This window comes from Chiloscyllium plagiosum, chromosome 14, assembly GCF_004010195.1.
Source record: "Chiloscyllium plagiosum isolate BGI_BamShark_2017 chromosome 14, ASM401019v2, whole genome shotgun sequence".
NCBI classification, from domain to species: Eukaryota; Metazoa; Chordata; class Chondrichthyes; order Orectolobiformes; family Hemiscylliidae; genus Chiloscyllium; species Chiloscyllium plagiosum.
Genome location: NC_057723.1, coordinates 67,833,129 through 67,853,973, shown reverse-complemented (window position 1 = coordinate 67,853,973; position 20,845 = coordinate 67,833,129). Strand labels below are relative to the sequence as shown.

Genomic DNA, 20,845 nt, shown 5'->3' with positions numbered 1-20,845 from the left:
CTCTCTCTGTTCCAGCATCATCCTTGAAGGACCTATGAGAGATGAGAGACATGAATTAGAAATTGCATAGGGAAAAGATAAGTCAGCATTGTGCAGGTGTCCACAACACAGTTAGTAGTAATATAAATTCAACAATAGTGTTGTGCGCCACATAGTTGTGTGATATACAATACTGGTACCAGGTATCTGTGACAACCCTATTCCTCCATCACAGTAGATGCAGTCCTGCTGACCTGCAAGGCCTCCTCATCTTCCAACAGTGTTTAAGGTGACCATCAGGAGGGGGTCAGCTCTGCTTCTCTGTCTCTTCCAGGAACATCCTGCTCTTTTCTGGAAAGGAAGAGAGCAGAAAGTTATGAATACAAGAAGTGAAATACATGGAGAGGATGTGACGGCAATATTTCTTGCGGGCGACTATAATGAATAGGTTTAAGAAGGCACTAAGATGAGGATGAGCGAGGATCATGAGATGACAAGCTAGAGATGTGAGAGGGTGCCTGGACAAAGATTAACAAGTGGAACTACAGGCAGCATTCCCTCTAGTCTTTTTCTCTACTGCTATGGATGTCTGCGGTTTGGAACTGGAAGTCACGCGTCACATGTAGGAATATGGGCTGCACAGTACGTTAATCTGATGAGTGCTGTGGAGAATGTTGGGGAAGTCAAGAGTGTAGGAGTTGACATCTAAAAATGAAGTGCTACTCACCTTTCCTGCCTTCAAAGTTTTTGAACGTCTTCAGGCACTCAGTCCAAGCTTAAGGGATCATTCTCCTGTTGCTCGTGACTTCCTTCACTTCGATCCAACTCAACTTGTTCTGTGAGGCTGGCAAACAGGTGCCTGACCCACGTCCAAAGACCATCCACTGCGATAGTGGATTACAAAACATAAAAATTCTGCTCGCTGCTCCTGCACTACATATACACTGCAGCAGATCAGAGCTTTCATCAACGGCATTTCCCAGACACAAAAGAAAACACAATCAGAAGACCATCACACGGAGGTTTATTTCCACATCATACACAATCTTTACTTGAATTGTATACTGCCATTAGGTCAATGTATTAGTTCAAAATTTCCACAAGTTCCATCTCAGGTCAACTCATACAGTATGACCAAATTCCTAAAAGTTTAAATACAACAGAGAAAGTAACGAGGAGAAACTTAAAAATGACTTTAGCCAGAGCAATACACAAGACAGACAAGTTTTCAACCTCATGTTTATGGCATCACTAAAATTACCTAATTCTACTTGCTAGACTTTACTGGTCTCAGCTCAATCACTACTGAAATCTTATTCATTACCTTCAAACTTGTCCATTTTAAGGCATATCTGGCTGGTCTCCACATTCTGTATTCAGTGAACTCCATGTCCACCAGAACTCTGTCATTCATGTCTTAACTTGCACTACGACCCCCGTCCACTGATCTGCCATGACTCTCCATCAAATAATATCTTGATTTTAAAATCAACATTTGCGTTTTCAAAATCTTTTCATGGCTTCATCGCATCCTATTTCCTCAAGTTCTGACAACACTCCCAGATCTCAGTGTCACTCTAATTCTGACTACCCCAATGTTAAATGCTTCAAAATTGGTGATTGTGTCTTCCATTGCCTCAGTCCCAAGGCTCAGACTCTCTATATTCCTCTCAACCTTGCTTTCCTCCTTAAAGACATTCCTTAAAAGCTGCCTTTTTGGGCCACCTGAAAGAACATCTCCTTAGGGTTCAGTGTCTTATTTTGTTTTATAAGAAGCACATAATGGGACAGTATCAATACTGGTTGTATAAATGCAAGTTGTTGCTTTGATAGAGAAACTCATTCAGAGTTTGATGAGTTAAAAGAAAAAAAAATTTATGATGTCTTTCAAAGTACATCACAATCACCAAGTTGCCCTTACGCATTAAAGGGCAATACAGTTCCAACGTCAGCAAAAAGTACTCATTTGCACACATCAAGGTCTCCCATTCAGCACCGAGCTGATGATGGGTTGATGCATTTAAGCAATATTGATTAAGAGCAAACTATGGGCCAGGGTCACCAAAACACCACTCTTCTTTGAGTAGCGCCGTGGAGGTTCATTTTAATATCTTGGTTGTCAAAGCCAGAGTTATTTTGAAAACTAGCCAGGTTCTTTCTACAGCCATTTTTTGGATAAGTAGTTAACAAGCAGCTTGCAACTGATTTTTTTTTTAAGTAAAGCTGCTGTTCAGGCCCACCATCTGAGTTGATATACACTTCAAAATCAACTAATTGACTATTCAATTGATTGAAAAGAAAAATTCATACAAATAAATGCATTGCAGTGGTTTAATAGGTTGTGACTGCAATTTGAATTTCAAAGGATATATAAATAGTTTCTTTGTAATTTTGAACAACATATGCTGTTTCATGGTGACATTTCAAACAAATATCAATAATCAAACATAAATAATTAAGAAAAGCACATCTGTTGCTGAGATTTTCAGAAATATGTCTCACATAAAACTGAATTAATGCCAGATCCAGTGAAATCATAGAGATGGTATATACTTTGCTACAATGCAATGTAACGTAACTTTTTCATAGAAAAAAAGTTTGTAAATTTTTGGGAACTATGTATAGTTGTCAACTCTAGGTTGACATTCCATTTTCATCTGCCCCACCCCCACATTCCCAATACTGGATACCAGATATATCCAACCCCAAATTTTCTCATACTAAATGGAAAACAAAATGACTGCTTCTTATCCTTCTGAGCGATCTTTAAAAGTGAAACATTCTTACCCATTACCAATATTTGTTGATCACAAAAACAATTGTTCAAAGAAATATATTAAAACTCTATTATTTCCACTCTCCCATTCCCAACCTCTTCTCTGAGCTGTCCCTGAAGAGAAGAATCTTTATTTCCTGAAGAAATCAGGACAATCTTAGAGGACTGGCAATAGCACAATTCCTCTTCAGTCAATGCACACTTGAACACTCCAATCCTGAGACACTTCAACAGATAAAGTTAACGCTAATCCTTGTCTGATCTCTAAACTGAAGAGAAAAAATTTCTGTCGCCACATTTTATCTCTCCACCCTTCAGGCACTCTGCCTGTATTCCAGATGAAGGACTTTTGCCCGAAACATCGATTTTACTGCTCCTCGGATGCTGCCTGAACTGCTGTGCTTTTCCAGCACCACTCTACTCCAGAATCTGGTTTCCAGCATCTGCAGTCATTGTTTTTACCTACCTGATCCCTAAACTGGTGTGTTCCAGAAGTGCTGAAAGGCAGTTTCGTTTCAAATCCCTCATTTCCAAGGAAATGGGAGACAAAACTGCAATAGTAGCATTCTCTACTATTGAGTGTGAATGATTTTTTTAATGCTTGAAATCTTTTTTCTCCAGCACAAATGGGATGGGAATAATTCTGAAACATTTAGTATTTCTATAACTTGAATTAACAGGAGCTAAAGAAAATTTCTGTACAAGAACATAGGCTACGAGTTAAAAATCAAACTGAAAGCTTATTGTTAGTAATTTATCCTCATTATTGATTGATTTTACTTATCATCACACGTACCTTGTTACAAATTACAGTGAAAAGTGATGTATAGTGTCACCATTTTCCGACGCCATCTCAAAACACAAGAAATGAAACCAAAACATTGAATATAAAGGCAGAAAAATGAAGAGATAAAGAAAATTACATTCCTTCTTGTTAAATTCTCTGTCATGGGCCATGGGCCTGGTGGGCAGGCACAAGTCCCCTTTGCTGCGCCACTGAATGAAAGTCGCCGCTCTTCAGTGCCATCTTGCCTCCACCAACATAACCAGTGCTAACTTGGTTATATACTCTATTACAAAACCAGAACAGAAAAACAGCAGAAATAAAGGAAACAAAGGAATAAGAAGCATCCTACAGGAATAAGAAGGATCCAGACATTAAAGTCTTATCTCCATGCAGGCCAAGCCACAGCCCAGAGTCTTGGGAGGAGCAGAGTGCTTACTGCCACTGACGCTACTGTCTCCAATCTCCTCCTGCTGCCACAAATCTATAACTACCAGTGCCACAACTGGGTGCTAGAATACACTCAGGCAAAGCTCAGTCACAGCCTCCAATTGCTGGATCCTGGAAAATACTCAAATAAGGCTCACTCGCAGCCTCCAATCACCGGGCGCTGTAAAATGCTCAGACAAAGCCTGTCACCAATGCCCCACCGAAGCAAAAGACTTGAAACGAAACAAGGGGGAGAAAAGAAAAAGCAAAAAGAAAGAAGAAAAACAAACTAAAGAAAAGCGGACATAAGTGATCGAGTTCAGGAGCTTGGATGCTGCGCTGCTACTCTGCCGCCATCTTGGAATATATTATCCAGTGGTAAAAGAAAATAATTGAAAAACTCAAAAATAGTGAAGCTAACATTTAATACAGTTGAAATGATTGAACAATTTCAAATACTGAACAGTAAAAAAAATTAAAATTTTTGCAAAAACTATGAAATAAATTCTTTCAATAAGAGAAACAACAGCAGTTAAATATAATTACAATGGAGAACGATATTAAACTCCAAGCTTTTTAAAATCACAAATGCTTCAGACACGGTATTGAACTGTACTATAAGGAAGAGATAAAGCATGGAAGTACAAAGGTACCCAGAGAAGAACAAATGTACACATTTCATTATTAAATAGGTCCGGTAGCATACGGTGTTTTAAAACAACAGAACAAAAGAGAAGAGACAGGAACCATGACGATAGTAATTATTTGTCAAATGCTTATAATAATCATGTAAGGGACAGCAAGATTGAATGAAAGGAAATATCTTCCTGTAGAAATTGACACCTTGATTAATGATCTTTGGAGATTGCCAGAACTTTATGATCACAGTGAATTGCAATCAAAACTAATTAGTGACAGAATTGTGGTCATAATGTTTGATACATTTCTTTCAAAAATGTTTACAACCAAAGATGGTTTCACAAAAGCTAACAGAGAGCAATAGAAACTGAATTCTGAGATCAGCAAAAAAGAATAATGGGAATTTAAAGTCAACTTAATTTAAGAAGCTCATCAGATTTCAACAATCTTCTAAAGTAGAAAAATACAAAAAACATTAGACTAATAAAAATTGTCTTTAAATCCTTTGATGATACAAGTTACGGCTCCAAATGTGGTCTTAAAAAAAACACACAAATAAAAACAATGTTCCGCTTTATCATGCCAATGTGACTTTTGAAGGATGATGGAATATTTCCAAGATCATGCAAAAGTCAAAAAAAAATTCTCCCAACAACTGAATGAAGAATAATTATTTTCACAAAATGGTTAACATCTTATGCAAATGCCTTTGGAAGAAAATATACTTTAATTAGAACATATTATATACAGAGTTGCCACTTTTGGAAGATGTGAACCAACCTTTTTAGGGGTAAAAGTTACTGATCTGAACCAGATATGACACAATCATACAGGTTAAAGGCATCCAACTAGTTTCAAACGACACCAAGACAAGTGTTACTGCATTATCTGCAAAAATCCCTTGTTTGAGGAGAATAAAACCACGACCTTCTGATAGGGTATTAAGTGGCATAGATCAAATGCCACTGAAAATCAAAGGAGAACCATGAGTACTCTTAAAATGTAGAGACTTACACAATATGAAATAAATATGCATTATTTAAAAATCAACACTTTTCACTTCTGAGCAGAAAAGCACACTTTGTTCTCATTACAATATTCCATACTAGTTGATGAATCTCAACCAGCTCAGCACCCACGTACCAATGATCAATGTAACTCGACTCGACAAAAGGAAGACCTTCACAGATCTCAAGAAGAATGCCTGTTGAATCCAAGCAAAGATATGAAATACTGAAGTCAAATCACTTTGGATGTCTGACTACTCTCCACAATGGTGAGATGAGATCATTGTACTAATTTCACAGATTTGGAGAAATTATTCAATCATATTCCAAATAAGGACAAATCTTCAAAAATCTGATCATCTAATATCCTTGACGCCACAATTACCAGATGCTAAGAATAAACTCTTAATACAAATCAAGTTAGCTGTTGCAAAGAAGCAGCTTCAAAAAAAAGTCACCTTTAATCCTGATGTTATCTTACAGCATGTGAGAATAGAAGGATTACACGGGAGTCTACCTTGTTATGTCAGAAACACAACCATTTTCTCTTATACAATGTAAGGAAATAAAAATCCTCAAAGGGAAACAAGCCTTCAACAGTGACACTGATGTCAGCAGACATTCTCTGCAAAGGGCATGCAAGAAATTAAAGATCCACCAAGGTTCCTGTAAAACCACAAACTGTACCTGAATATTTCATCCTCAAGCAGAACCCATTCAAGTTGTCAACCATTTATAAAGTCAGAGAGTTTGGGGGAGATGGGGTTGTAGTAAACCTACTTTGGCTTATTTGAAACAATGTATAATGAATTTAATAACCAAAAAGAGCTAGGGATTGGAAATGTTGTATAAAACAGTTAGCGCCCAAATGGATTAGCTGACATTGAGTTAAGCTCAGGATGTAAAGGGCTGATCCTGAGAAGGTAACCAGACTGAAAATAAAAAAACTGAACTGGATAATTTAAGGTTGACAGCCTTCAACCAGCAGGCTACCGTATGGATCGAGACTTCGGTCTCAGCTATTTGTCAACCTCTATTCACAGGTTTTTTTTTGGGGGGGGGTGGAACATGGTATAATGTATTCAATTTTCCTGGAGCTACAAGCTTATGTGAAAAGTAAGTGGTGAGGTGGAAGCAATGACACTGCAGATGGATATAAACAGGTTGAGTGAGTGGGAAAGACAATGGTAGAAATACAACAAAATTAACAATGTAGGAAATTAACTACTGGAGAAAATAAAAAACAATTTTTTTTGAATTACAAGAGACAGGAAAATATTTGCGTTTAAAGAGATTTGTAATTAAATTACAAAAAGCTAACAGCTAACATTCAGATGCAACAAGCAATCTGAAGGAAAGATTTATGTTATCCTTGATTATAAAAGGGGCTGCTGAATTAAATAAATGTAAATAATTTATTTCAGAACATTGGTGATGCTTAACTGTGTTGTTCAGGTTTCCAGACCATCACAAGGGCTGCAAGGTAAGATATTGCAGCTGCCATATACTCTCCCACAAAATATAAAATTCTAGGAAAGGCCTGACAGGGTATGGTTGGGTTTGAAGACAACTACTGGAAATTGTTTAATGCTAGGGCCATACTGACACTTTTCTGAGCCAAATTCCAAGAAGTCAGAATGACCAGTGTACATGAAAGGGGTGCCATTAGCCTAACCATAATCCGGAGGTAGTCAATGCTTCAGGTGATGTCAAGGAGCTATCCTCTCAAGAAATGCAGAGTCACATGGAGTGTATGCTGGTTTGGGACTTGACTTTTCTTAGATTAGATCCTCTACAGATTAGAGTCCCTACAGTGTGGAAACAGGCCATTTGGCCCAACAAGTCCACACCGACCCTCCAAAGAGTAACCCACCCAGACCCATTTCCTGACATTTAATCCTGACCAATGCATCTAACACAATGGGCAATTTAGCATGGCCAATTCAGCCAAGCTGCACATCTTTGGACTGTGGGAGGAAACCAGAGCACCCGGAGGAAACCCACTCAGACATGAGGAGAATGTCTGTGTGGAGTTTGCACAGTCGTCCAAGGCAGGGATTGAAACTGGGTCCCTGGCCCTGTGAGGTAGCACTGCTAACCACTGAGCCACCGTACTGTGCCTTAGGAAGGGCATAACCTAGACCTCCATAGAATACCATGGCTGGATAAAGTACCTATTTAAAAAGTCATGATTTGGAGATGCCGGTGTTGGACTGGGGTGTACAAAATTAAAAATCACAACACCAGGTTGTAGTCCAACAGGTTTAATTGGGAGCACACTAGCTTTCGGAGCGCTGCTCCTTCAATAGGTGGTTGTGGAGGACACAATTGTAAGGCACAGAATTTATAGCAAAAATTTATAGTGTGATTGAAAAATGTATAATTCAGTTACATCACACTGTAAACTTTTGCTGTAAATTCTGTGTCTTACAGGTTGTGGAGGACACAATTGTAAGGCACAGAATTTATAGCAAAAATTTATAGTGTGATTGAAAAATGTATAATTCAGTTACACTAGCAGCGCTCCGAAAGCTGGTGCTTCCAATTAAACCTGTTGGACTATAACCTGGTGTTGTGTGATTTTTAACTATTTAAAAAAGGACTCTATACTTTCATTTGTTGTTCTCAAGATCTCCCAAAAGGAAAAAAAAAACATGATCAATCTTGTTATGCTTCCTGTGTTCCTGCAGCTCAGAAACCACCAAAGGCTCCTCAGACAGCAGCAGGAGTATTTGTAGCAGCCAGCTCCAAAGGCACTGAGCTACTGTCTAACACCAATGGCAACAGCTGGACAAGGACCTCCTGCTGCACAAACTGAGTGCAATTTCATCCCAGTAACCCCAAAGACAACAGTTACACTTACTTTCTATGGCAGTGGGGCCTCTGTGGCATTTCACAAATGGTAACACAAGTTCAAAAGGGAGGTCAATGACACCTCTCTTCACAGGAGCCCATTATCATCTATGATGGAAATGTGTTGCTGGAGAAGTGCAGCAGGTCACTGTTCCCTAGATGCTGCCTGACCTGCTGCGCTTCTCCAGCAACACATTTCCATCTCTGATCTCCAGCATCTGCAGACCTCATTTTCTCTCCCATTATCATCTAATCTGTTCTGAGGGAATATCCAAAACTTAATGCAATTGGAGAACAGGTGATAGAAATATTCATTATGGGTTAGTTGTATCAATATCCAGAGCTAGAAATCACTGAGGCAAGAGAAACTTTGAGAGAGAAATTTAAAGAGAAACTCACAAGCCTGTGGAAGTCTCTGACAGCAACTGAGACCAAAACAGTGAATATTTAAGTAGTTAAATACAGTCCTTAAGCTAAAATGATTGAAATGTATGTGGAAAAAGGACAGAGTTAGATGATCATCCAGAATCATATTGAGTAAAGTCAAAAATCACACAACACCAGGTTATAATCCAATATGTTTATTTGAAATCACAAGCTTTCTGTGCATTGCTCCAAAAGCTCGTGATTTCAAATAAACCTGTTGGACTATAACCTAGTGTTGTGTGATTTTTGATTTTGTTCATCCCAGTCCAACACCAGCTCCTCCACAATCGTACTGAATGGCAGTGAAGGTTCAAAGTATCAATTAGCCTACTCCTGCTCCTATTTTCTATGTTTCTACGTTTTTGAATGTGGTTAACATAAATAAAACTCTCACTAAAAATGTGGACATAGAATATGTTTTTAGTTGCAGTTATTTCTTGCTGTATAACAGAACCCACCAAGTCATCTCTTTCCCCATTAAAATGGGGAGTAAGGCTACCAGGGTTTGAGGAATTGTGGCCAATACCTGTTTCTTGTGGGTTCTGAATCAATTGCATTAATGTACCAGTCAAAACACCCTCTCATCAACTAGCAGTCTTCATCAATTGAAAAGGATTCCAGTTGCTTAATCTACAAATCACAACAGCCAGATAATGCAGGTTTGTGCTAGCTAACCAGACAGTTGTCATCAATTCTACATCCTAGAATTGTCAACTCAGTTTCGAAGAGCTTGAGCACATATAAGGATGGTTGCAGGGTAACAAGAAATACCCCTTTAAACCTCACTGATGACACCTGTAAGGAAACCACAGCTGGAGGAGAAATACAAAGCATGGCAGACGGTAGCAAATAGTTTACACCAGACAGTATCCTATAACATAATGGTGTGTTGCACCCTGCATCATCGCAGGACAAAGCAGCTTGCTTGATTGTTTATGGATGTGCTGCCATTCAGTCACTCCACCACCAAAGCTCAGTAGTGTATTATCGACAAGATGTACTGCAGAAATTCCCCAAGATATCTTGGACAACAACTTTCAAATCCACTTCCATTTCCATCTCCATCTAGAAGGTCAAGGGCAGCAAGCATATTGAAACACCACCATCTGCAAGTTCCCCTCCAAGTTCTCACCATCCTAAATTGGAAATATGTTGCCATTCCGTCAGTGTCATTGGGTCAAAATCCTGGAATTCTTTCCCAATGGCATTGGAGGACTACCTACCAGACTTGAGGATTTCAGTGAGAGACAGACTCACTGAGGTCCTTGTAGAGAGAGGAAGAGAACTTCAAGGTAGGCATCCTTGGAAGAGGCTTCATACTAGGGTTGAAATCAACTTGGAGAAAGTGAAGAGTGCTGATGTGGACATCAGAGTCAAGAGTGGGGTGCTGGAAAAGCACAGCGGGTCAGACAACATCCGAGAAGCAGGAGAATTTATGTTTCGGGCATAAGCCCTTCATCAGGAAGCCATTCAGGATGTTGCCTGACTTGCTGTGATTTTCCAGCACCCCACTCTTGACTCTGATCTCAAGCATCTGCTCTCCTCACTTTCTCTTACCTACAAGACCACGGGCTGCAGCAGTTCAAGACAGCAGTTCACCATCATCTTTTCCAGAAAATCTAAGTAGCTGTGATGTGGTATGCTCACCTGACAAAGAAGCTGAAAATGTGTTGCTGGAAAAGCGCAGCAGGTCAGGCAGCATCTAAGGAGCAGGAGAATCGACGTTTCAGGCAACCTGCAATCTTCTTCCTGACCTCTCCGCCCCCTACCCCCACTCCGGCCTATCACCTTCACCTTAACCTCCTTTCAACTATCGCATTTCCAACGCCCCTCCCCCAAGTCCCTCCTTCCTACCTTTTATCTTAGCCGACTTGGCACACTTTCCTCATTCCTGAAGAAGGGCTCATGCCTGAAACGTCGATTCTCCTGCTCCTTGGATGCTGCCTGACCTGTTGCGCTTTTCCAGCAACACATTTTCAGCTCTGATCTCCAGCATCTGCAGTCCTCACTTTCACCTGACAAAGAAGCAGTGCTCTGAAAGCTTGTGATTTCAAATAAACCTGTTGAACCTGGTATCATGTGACTTCCAACTTTGTCCACCCCAGTCCAACACCAGCATCTCCACATCATGACTAGTATTGACACAACAAACGGCTGGCTCAAAGTGGACAGGATCTCCAAGAAGATCGTGCATATTGTCACAGACATAATGCTTCTGCAGAGATTCAAGAAAGCAAGTAACTTCACCTGATGAAGGAGCAATGCTCCAAAGACTCATCATTTCAAATATACCTGTTGAACCTGGTGTTGTGAGGCTTCTGACTTTGAGGAAATCTATGGACAGGCAATAAATGCCGGTCCAATCAGCATCATCCATTTCCACAAGTGAATAAATAAAAAGTTGCCAAAGTGGGATAGGGTTGTTTACAGAGGAGAAGATGCAAGAGCCAGGGACAACCTCTGCCAGAGGATGATGAGTGCAAGGACCCTTAAATGGACCAGAATAAACAGCAAAGAAACTAAGCAGGGCAATACTCCACCAAGCCAGAAAGGCTAGAGATAAGCATATAGGAACTCACTTTCAGGATGATTCAGTTGAATCACATGAGAACTAGAGCAGCAAAGCAGACCCTCTTCTGGTGCTGAGGCACAGACCCTACTCCTGGACTGGGAGGCCCATGTTCAAGTTCCACCTGCCCCAGAAGTACGTAATCACATCTCTGAACAGGTTGATTAAAGAAACAGGCTAACTTTTTAAAGTAGTACCATTTTACTGCATAAATGAAGTAAACAAAAAAGCCAATTCAATCCCAAGAGTGTTGCATACAGCAAGTGAAGGGCCAACAGCAGAGTGCAAACGGAAGCATTTCGTACAAAAAATGAAAAAAAGACACGTTACTGACGTGATTGCAGAACGAATACAAGAACGTTAAATTTCAAACAGTTGTACTCCGTTTGACTGAGGGAAGATTGGGTTCAAGAAACTTTTCAAAAAGAATTAAATAAGGTCACTTGTTAGAGCATGAAAGCAGAACTGGCTAAAGTGAATTAGGTGAAAGGGTAAGCCAATGAAGATACAATGGCAGACAGGAAATTTCAGAATATACAGGATAAATATGTTCCAAAAAGTTAAAAAATTCTCAGAGTTAGGGTTGGGATTAATGATCTGTGGTTAACTAGATAGATAGCTTCATACCACAATTATCTAAAAAAAGACTTATAATTATGCAAGGACAGATGGCTGATCAGTAGACTGTACAGAATATTTAAAAAAGCAGTGTGACCAAAAAAAATTAATGAGGGAAAAATTGTATACGAGAGAAAGCTAACCAGAAATATGAAAACAGAGAGGGTTTCTCCAGATATTTTAAACAGTAACAGGGTTAACAAAATGATTAATTGATCCTATAGAAAATGAGTCTGAAGAATCATTAATAAAAATAAAGAGAATTGAACAGGCATTTTCCATCAATTTTCACTTACAGGATATATTTAACATCCCTACAAAAGCATGTAATCAGAAAATGGAAGGAAGGGAGGGAGGAATTGAACAAAATTGCATTCACTGTAAGCTGTGACAAGTGCCTGCTTCCAGATGGATTCACCTTAGGGTCTTAAAAGAAGTGGCTTGGGAGATAATTGATGCATTAGTTTTAATTTTAATTCAACTTTTTTTTATTTGGGAAGGTCCCATTAGGTTGGAACATAGCAAATGGAACTCCTTTATTCAAAAAAGGAAGACAGAAAAAGGAAATTACAGGCCAGTTAGCTTAACGTCTTTGATAGAGAAGATTGTAAAGCTATTATTAACCACATTACAGCAGGGTACTTTGGTAAGTTAAAGGGAATTAGGCAAGGTCAACATGGTTTTGTGCAAAGGAAATCAAATTTAATGAATTTATTGGCGTTCTTTAATGAAGTAACTCAGGCTGTGGATAAAGGGCAACTGGAGGATGGACTGAATTCAGATTGCTACAAGGCATTAAATAAAATGCTGCAGGTAAGAATAGGACTGATTGGTTGGTAGGTCAACTCTGATTGTCTCCATGGCAATGGCATGGTAATTCAGTTCTTTTTGCTTGCAGAGAACAGGTCCCTTTGTTGCTTCTAGTTAGAATAAATGAGCAATGTTACAACTCAAGTGTCCATTTCAAAGTGGTTGTCAGTTCGGCTATTAGCTTCCTCAGATTTGTTTAGCAAGTGTTGCCCAATCACTGAATCATATCTAACAATAGATGTTTTGCTTTGGGTTTTGCAGACCACATAGCTGGTTGAAAAGAGTGTGTACTCCGCCTTTTGTGAACTACTGAAGAAACATGCATTTCATTCAACCAGCCAATTACTGGGACAAATGGCCTGTGGACCTAGCAACATGCTGGAACTTAAACAACATCATGCATAGTGTTGTAGGATGAACATTTTTGTCAGGAGTCAACTTGCAAGCATGTTTGGGGATGGGGGCTGGTGGAGAAAAGAGGGGTTCCCTCATTCAAAAGTATTCTGTGCTATATCAAGGGACCTGCTGTTGGGAAGGGTAATGGCCCACTGAGAAGTGACCCTGTCTTTGTTGCTGACTTACTTCTTTGAGCCCCACACAACAAATCCCACCCCACTAATCACCCATCTCTGGCCTGGGGCACTCGACAATCCTGAACCTCATGTGGATGCATTGCCAGCAACTACCACTACCTCTGCTGGCACTGCTGACCAATACACAGTTGCTGGCAATTGACTAACCAACAGCTCTCAAGAGGCAAGGTATTTCCATCTCCAGGCCTTTAATCCTGGAGACGGTCTGCCATTGCCAACATAATCTCCATAAGAAGAGGCAGTGATGCTCTCACCAGCCCCACCACAAGTAGGTGAGGCCTCTATCACCTTCATTAAATATCACCTAACAATAAAATTTATCTAACCATTTTAAAATAACTTGGGAGGTGCTGGTGTTGAACTGGGGTGGACAAAGTTAAAAAGCATACAACACCAGGTTATAGTTCAACAGGTTTATTTGGAAGCACTAGCTTTCAGAGCACTACTCCTTCCTTTAATATAATAAAACATTCCAAAGCAAACAAGGAATCAAAAGAGGGGATGTTCTGCTCGACGACCAAAATCTTAGTTATAAGTTTTAAGCAGCTTTGTAATAGGAGAGGATATCAGAGGAATAGAGAAGCATTCCAAGATTAGGGTCCATACAGCTAATGCATAACAGTGGAAGGAATCTAGGAATCCAACTAAGCAATACAGCTTTATTAAAAGTAAGACACCAAGCTTAATTTGGTTTTATAGTTGGAAAGCTTCCTTTCAAGGAATATTTTAAGTGGTTATGCTTCTCATGTGGAGCTTTAGCAGATCAGTTAAACAAGTGTTCAGGAGAAAATTATACTATCTGTATTGTGAGTAAAACTGCTCAATAACATATTCTAGCCTACGCAACTCAATGTTTTAATAGCCTGTGTATGAGTCATCCTAGAACATTGAAGTACAACGCACAGAACCTCATATTATGCATTCCCACTTATAACATGGTGGGGTGACAGTCCAACACTCAATTTGCAGTACTCGTTCATTTTTTCAGTTTGTTTTATCTAAATTTCAGTGCATACCATTACTCAGACAGAGAAAGAAAGACAGAGAGAGATAAAAAATGTTTTAAAAGCAACTATGTTTCCTTGGTATCTATCAATAATTTTACTTGTAAAGTGTATCAAGCATTTTATTTTAGGTGTACACTACACCACATGCATAGACAAACATATTTCACCTCTTTCCACGCTTCCAATTCCTTCCCCTGCATTCTCACAGCATTGATTCCTTCCCATTACACTGACCTTCTCCACCTAAGATAGTGTAAGCTCACCACAGTCATTAGAAGTGCTATTTTTTAGCCAAAGTTTAAATACGTTTGAAATGCAAATCATCATACATGAGAAATTTAGAGACAAGGCAATATACGAGTTAGGTACTGCATACAGGCTGCAAACAAATCAAGTCTTTCTGAATTCTGTTTTTGATACAATTTTGACAACTGATATTCTCTTTGGTGCTATAGTTAAAGTTAAAAATCACAACACCAGGTTATAGTCCAACAGGTTTATTTGAAAGTACAAGCTTGCTACCTGATGTAGGAGCAGCTTTCCAAAAGCTTGTACTTCCAAATAACACCAGGTTATAGTCCTACAAGTTTGAGATTTTTAACCTTGTCCACTCCAGTCCAACACTGGCACCTCCACCTCAGTGCTATAGTTACAAATTGCATTTGCTAGATAAGATGCATTTAAAAAGCAATGGGAGCAATAAGTTCTGGTGAAACGTCACTCACCTGGAATGCTAAAGCCTGCTGAATCTTTCAACCATTTCCAATCTTTATAGCAAAATTGGATATTACAACATGGCTTCTATTCTGGAGTTTATTGCACAAATGATAAAAACTGATTACTTTATGATAACACAATAAACGAAAAAAAATTCAACCTTTTTATATCCTATGTCAAAGTTTTCCAGACAGCCCACTCAGAAACTAGACTGTAACCCACCCTGACACTGAAGTCACATCTTGATAATATCTGCTGCTCTGTCACCAGGAGAGGAGTCAATCACTTTAACAAGTGAAGACAGGCCATTACTTCAATAACTTTCTTTTAAATATGTCTCTCTGGTAGAACTAGAGTATCATGTGGGTCTTGAGCAAGGATGTTTTGGGTATGGAGGGAAGGCGACAAAGGTTCCTGGGATGGCAGGACTGGTTTGGTTAGGATTATGTTCACAGGAGTTGAGGAAACTTTGTGGGAATGGGATGGTGGGAGGTGGTGAACTTATAAAATTCTCAGAGGACTAGATAGGAAACACTGAATGAGCATGGAATCCAGAACCAGGGTTCACAGTCTAAGGATGCAGGGTAGGTGACTTATGATGGGGACAAGGAGAAATTAATTCACCCAGAGATCAGACAGCCTCTGCCACAAAGCAGATGAGGCCAGAACATTGAGTGTTTTCAAGGCAGCATCAGATATAGGTCTTAGGGCTAAAGGGATCAAAGGGCAAGTGGAGAAAACCAGAGCAGGTACTGTTCAGGCAACTGAGCTGCGTGATCGACCATGAACGTATTGAATGACAACGCAGGCTCCAAAGGGGCAAAGGCTTACGCCTGTTTCTATTTTCTACGCTTCTATATTTCTAACTCAAAAGGTACAAATCTGGCAAACATCGCATCCTATTGGATGAATGTATGTGAAGTGGTTAGGCATGCTTTTTTTGAAAATTACAATTCTGCCTTTTTTGGGTGCACATCAGGGTAGAATATTAAGTATACAGTATACAACTCAGAGCCAAACCTAAGTTTAATTCATTTTGGTTTGAAAATAACAATGATTTTGAGCTAACTCACACATATGAAGGGCTTTTGCCCGAAATGTCGATTTTGCTGAAGCTCCTCGGATGCTGCCTGAACTGCTGTGCTCTTCCAGCACCATTGATCCAGAATCTGGTTTCCAGCATCTGCAGTCATTGTTTTTACCATAAAAGCAGTGTCAAACTTGCAGTTGTTGGTACTCTGATTTCATTCCTGACATTTCTCCAGGAATTGATGGCTTTGTCAGTTGCTGAGACAAGCACTGTACAAAGACAGTGCTGGAATGGCAAAAAACTAGCTGTCCCAACCAGCCTGTCTCCTTTTTTGCTAATGTGCACTTCAACTTCAGATTTGTTTTGACTGAATTAATGATTGGAAGAAAGAAAATCTGGTCTTCTGTGAGCCCAAAAGGCTTCTGAAATTCCAGCATGCATTCTGTTCCTTCCGGGCTGCTCCAAATAAATCACTACCAGCGGCTACAAAACAACAGCATCAAGCAGTCAACTCTGATTTGCTTTAAAATAATGTTATTTCCATACATTATAGTTCAGAGGAAGCATTGCATTGTTGGATGAGAGACACTAAACCAAGATCCTAGCTGACAGTTCGGGTCAACATAAAAAGATCCCATAGCATAATTTGGAGAACAATAGGGAAGCTACCTTAGGTGCAAGGTCAGTGTTTACCCTTCAACCTACTTCACTACACCAGATTCTCTTCCACACTCTCTTCCCTAATCCTTCTCTCTTCGGATAACTCTTTAAAATTCAGCTCTTTAACTGTGCTTCTTTCATTGTCATGTTACTGTTTGTGGAACCTTGCTGTGCTAAACTTGGATATCACTTTTTCTGTGCTTCGAAACGTTCTGAAACCATGAAAATTGCTCTATAAATGCAAGGCAATTCTTGTTGCAAGAAAATTTTGAACTTAATGGATTTCGGTCAACCTTTGATTCCACAAACTTCTCAACTGCCTTCTCTAAGGTCTACAAGTTTCCACAATATCTTTTAAATCTTGTGGAAAAGACTCAGCATATTTTTAAAAATCAGCCGTTTCATTCCTAAAAGATGTTCAGCTGTGTTAGCATATCAGAGGAAATGAGGAACTAAATTTTCATTTTGCAAAATTCTAACTTGCTGTCATTGCTCACTACATACCACCTCAGTCATGTTTGGTCCCCCAAGCTCAGCTTGAAAACATATCTTGGCAACCACAAAGATTGCCAAGTTCCACAATGCTGTCTGCCTACATACCTATGTCGCCCCCCCAGGTGGATAACCCCTGTGTTCTTGGCACATTGTGACAGTCTTCTCTTGGGCCTCCCAAATTCCACTGTGAATGAAATGCAATTTTTGGATCATCACAGTATCCATACCATATACAGCTCCATGTACTATTGATGCTGGCATGCCTATCCTCCTCTGTTCCTCCATCACTCAGTCACAGAAATCAAAATCCTTCTCCTCCTCAATAAATCAATCCATAGCCTCAGCCATTTGCCCCTACCTCTACAATTTCTTCCAGTACTACATATCAAATGCACCCTTCCTTTTCCAAATACATTCCTCATTTGTATCCTTCCCTTTCCACTATTAGTCGTAATGGCTTTGCCACAACTTTGGAGCACTCACTCTCTTCCCTAATCCTTCTCTCTTCGGATAACTCTTTAAAATTCAGCTCTTTAACTGTGCTTCTTTCATCAATGCATACTGTCCAGTCAGCTGCTTTGGACATTTTGCTCCAGTAATGGTGCAATGAAATTGAACAAACATTGTACAACTATATTGGCAGTCACAATTGTGCATTTATTAGGAATAGACTCGATGGGCTTTATGGTTTAGCTGTGCTTCTATCTCTTAGCTTACTAGTGTTCCGATGTCAGGCCCAAAAATGGGTCCCAGCCTTACTGGTGATGTCAGACTGTCCACTCAAACAAATCTTACCAGAGATGGTCAGTTCAGAGGTGGTCTATTGGTGTACTGCCAACTAAGGACACGTAGTAGAACAAGCACCCACTGGCCCAATGGGCTTGCAGGTACAGGATGAGAAGGGAAATCTGAAAGGTCATTGATGAATCTGCAGGCCCACACATTCTTGTCATGGTGGTTAGCTGATTCGTGTCAACTTGGGGCTAGAATGGGGAACCACCAGGTTCGCAACAGCAATAAATGCACCAACACTATGAACAATAAGGCAAGAGAGTCTCTACATTTCAGTGCAGGCCAGTGTTAGTGAACAAATAATTATTTATTTTCACAACCCAGAATTGCGTCTGCCACAGCGTTACAGCTGCAGCCAAAGGCCATCAATGCTGACCTCTCAGCTGTGGCCAAAACCAATTTTAATAATTCCACATCTTCCTAGGTCCCCTCATACACTTGTCTGCCACATCAGAACATAACTCTCATGAGGCAGTCAGTCAACAAGACAGCACACCAAGATGCTCCCATCAGGTTAAGTGGGTGCCTGTCCTGTCAGGTATCCTGAACTGGCAGTGCACCCACAGGCAACCTTTTAAATGATCATCTCTGGTAAGATTTCCTGGGTCGACAGCCTGACATCAGCAAGATCAGGAACCATTTTTGGATCTGATTTTAGGAAATGTTCAAAGACAGTAAGATTAATGAGATAATAAATAGAAGCACAACTAAACCATATACAGCCTGTCAAGCCTATTCCTAATAAGTGCACAATTATAGCTGGCAATATAGAGGTATTTGCGCAATTTATCAGATACTAACAGCACCACAAACACCAGGCTGAAGTCCGCAAATAACTTGGGAAATAATTTCTTGTCCCATGATGCAGTCACTATAGCACATTTACCTACCATAGTACAAAAATAAATTACTGCTCTCATCTTAAAGTAGGTGCAATAATGGACAGATTAACTGCAGGCAACATCTATGTACGGCTACCCCAGGTTCACAGCAAGAATCCACAAAGTGTACGTAAATACTTAAAGCAAAAAATCACACACCATCCTCCAAGTTAACAATTAAGGTCAACAGTTTACTGCCACACATTGTGGAGTTCAGTCAACATTGTTACACACTCACCAATTTCCAAACATAACCAGTAGCTGGCTAAACCAAATACCTTGTTTGCTTTTACAACCTATCACCACACAGATTCGAGGGATCCTGTCAAGGAAGTCTGGTGCTGACAGTTAAACACATGTTCAGTTCCTTTTATTTTTTAAAGCATTAAACACTTTTGTTTTTCTGCAACCACAATGACACTTGTAAACAAGCAATTAGTCGCAGCAGCAGCAGCAATTACTCATCAGTGCTGCGATTGTAAAAATTTGAATGCAAATGCTCAGATAGTCTTTCATTATTTTATCGTGCAGGGAAAGAAAGAGGAATTTTTAATTTGGATGCAAAAGCTGCCATTCAAAAAAGGTTACAGCTCTACATGGCACAGAGGAAATCAGCTCACACAAACGCTCTCCTGTTTCAACCAGCAGTGCCGGTGAAGTTGTGACTGCGTTACAGTACAAATTATATTTATTCTGTGAAGCAGCAGTGAAGGGGTGGGGGGGAAATAAGGTTTACCTTCTGACACATCCTCGTCAACAGTTCCTTTAACCTGAGAGAAACACCACTGCATGTCGTTTGCATTGCCTCCAAACCCTGTAATATATAAAAAGACAGACGTATTTTTAAAAACGAAATGAAGGAGAGTAAGCCGCGCGCGATCATTCGCACTGCCTGAAATACACTTTGGCCACAATGTAAGGCAGCTCCGGGTTTTGAGGGGAGATGTTACTGCAGCTGCCTTACCCGGCATCATTCTCCAACAGACCGTGCAGCCAGTGCCGGCTCCTGTGGAAGCAGCAGCCAGGAGCTCCTGTCAATCACCCGTGCCTTCGGCCCGCCCCCCAGTAGGACATCCACCAATAGGAGGCGGTCGGAAGTGCAGCGCGATCCCACTTCCTTAGCAACGGCAGCCATCTTTCCCCAGGGAATTGGATGTGGAGATTGCCTTCTCCATCGTCGGGTTTGGCATGGTCCAAATTTCACTCGCCCACCTGAGATTAAAAGTACCAACTGTCAGGTCTCTTTTAATTCCTCAAAGCTGAGCTTTCACTGAATGCTTCTCAGCAATCACTCTATGGTGGACATTTTCCTCCAGACTTCACTTTTGATGTCACCTATAAGTTAAACCAATTTAAAACGTTCAGCAAATGGAGAAGGGGGAGGCTAATCGTGCAAGTCACACTCTTTTTACTGCATCAATCGTAGGTCAAAACCCTGCCTAAAACGTTAGTGGGATTTACAAATGGTGCACAAAGATTTGCAGGAAAAATGTCCACCATCACATCACCTGCAGAAGGCTATGGGCATTAAATTTGAACTTTTTCATTTCACCCATATAAGAAGATTACATTTCAGATGTAAAGCATACAACGAGCACTTTTGAAATCCAACTTGTGCTAAGGGGAAGTATGGCAGCTAACTACACTATGATGTTATCCAAAAGAAATGTCATCCTGCAATGAGATTATGACTGGATGTTCTGTTTTTCACAACACCAGTTCTGGATAAATATTGGAAAGGACAGTGAGAAAATGGTACATTTATTTAAATAAGGACCAC

The 20,845-nt window shown here is 40.1% G+C and overlaps 1 protein-coding gene across 2 annotated transcripts in view; it reads right to left on the bottom strand.

Moving 5' to 3' along the window:
- LOC122556787 (serine/threonine-protein phosphatase 2A 55 kDa regulatory subunit B beta isoform) overlaps positions 1 to 20,132 on the bottom strand; it is a 564,274-nt gene extending 544,142 nt beyond the window's left edge. The window contains exons 1-2 of one of the 2 annotated variants that reach the window (XM_043703957.1): positions 20,030 to 20,132; positions 19,802 to 19,879 (exon numbers count right to left, since the gene is read on the bottom strand). In XM_043703957.1, coding sequence (XP_043559892.1) covers positions 19,802 to 19,879; positions 20,030 to 20,039 — 88 coding nt within the window. In that variant the 5' untranslated portion in view covers positions 20,040 to 20,132. The remainder of the gene's footprint in view (positions 1 to 19,801; positions 19,880 to 20,029) is intronic. The other variant, XM_043703958.1, reaches the window with a different exon arrangement.
- Positions 20,133 to 20,845: the final 713 nt, after the last annotated feature.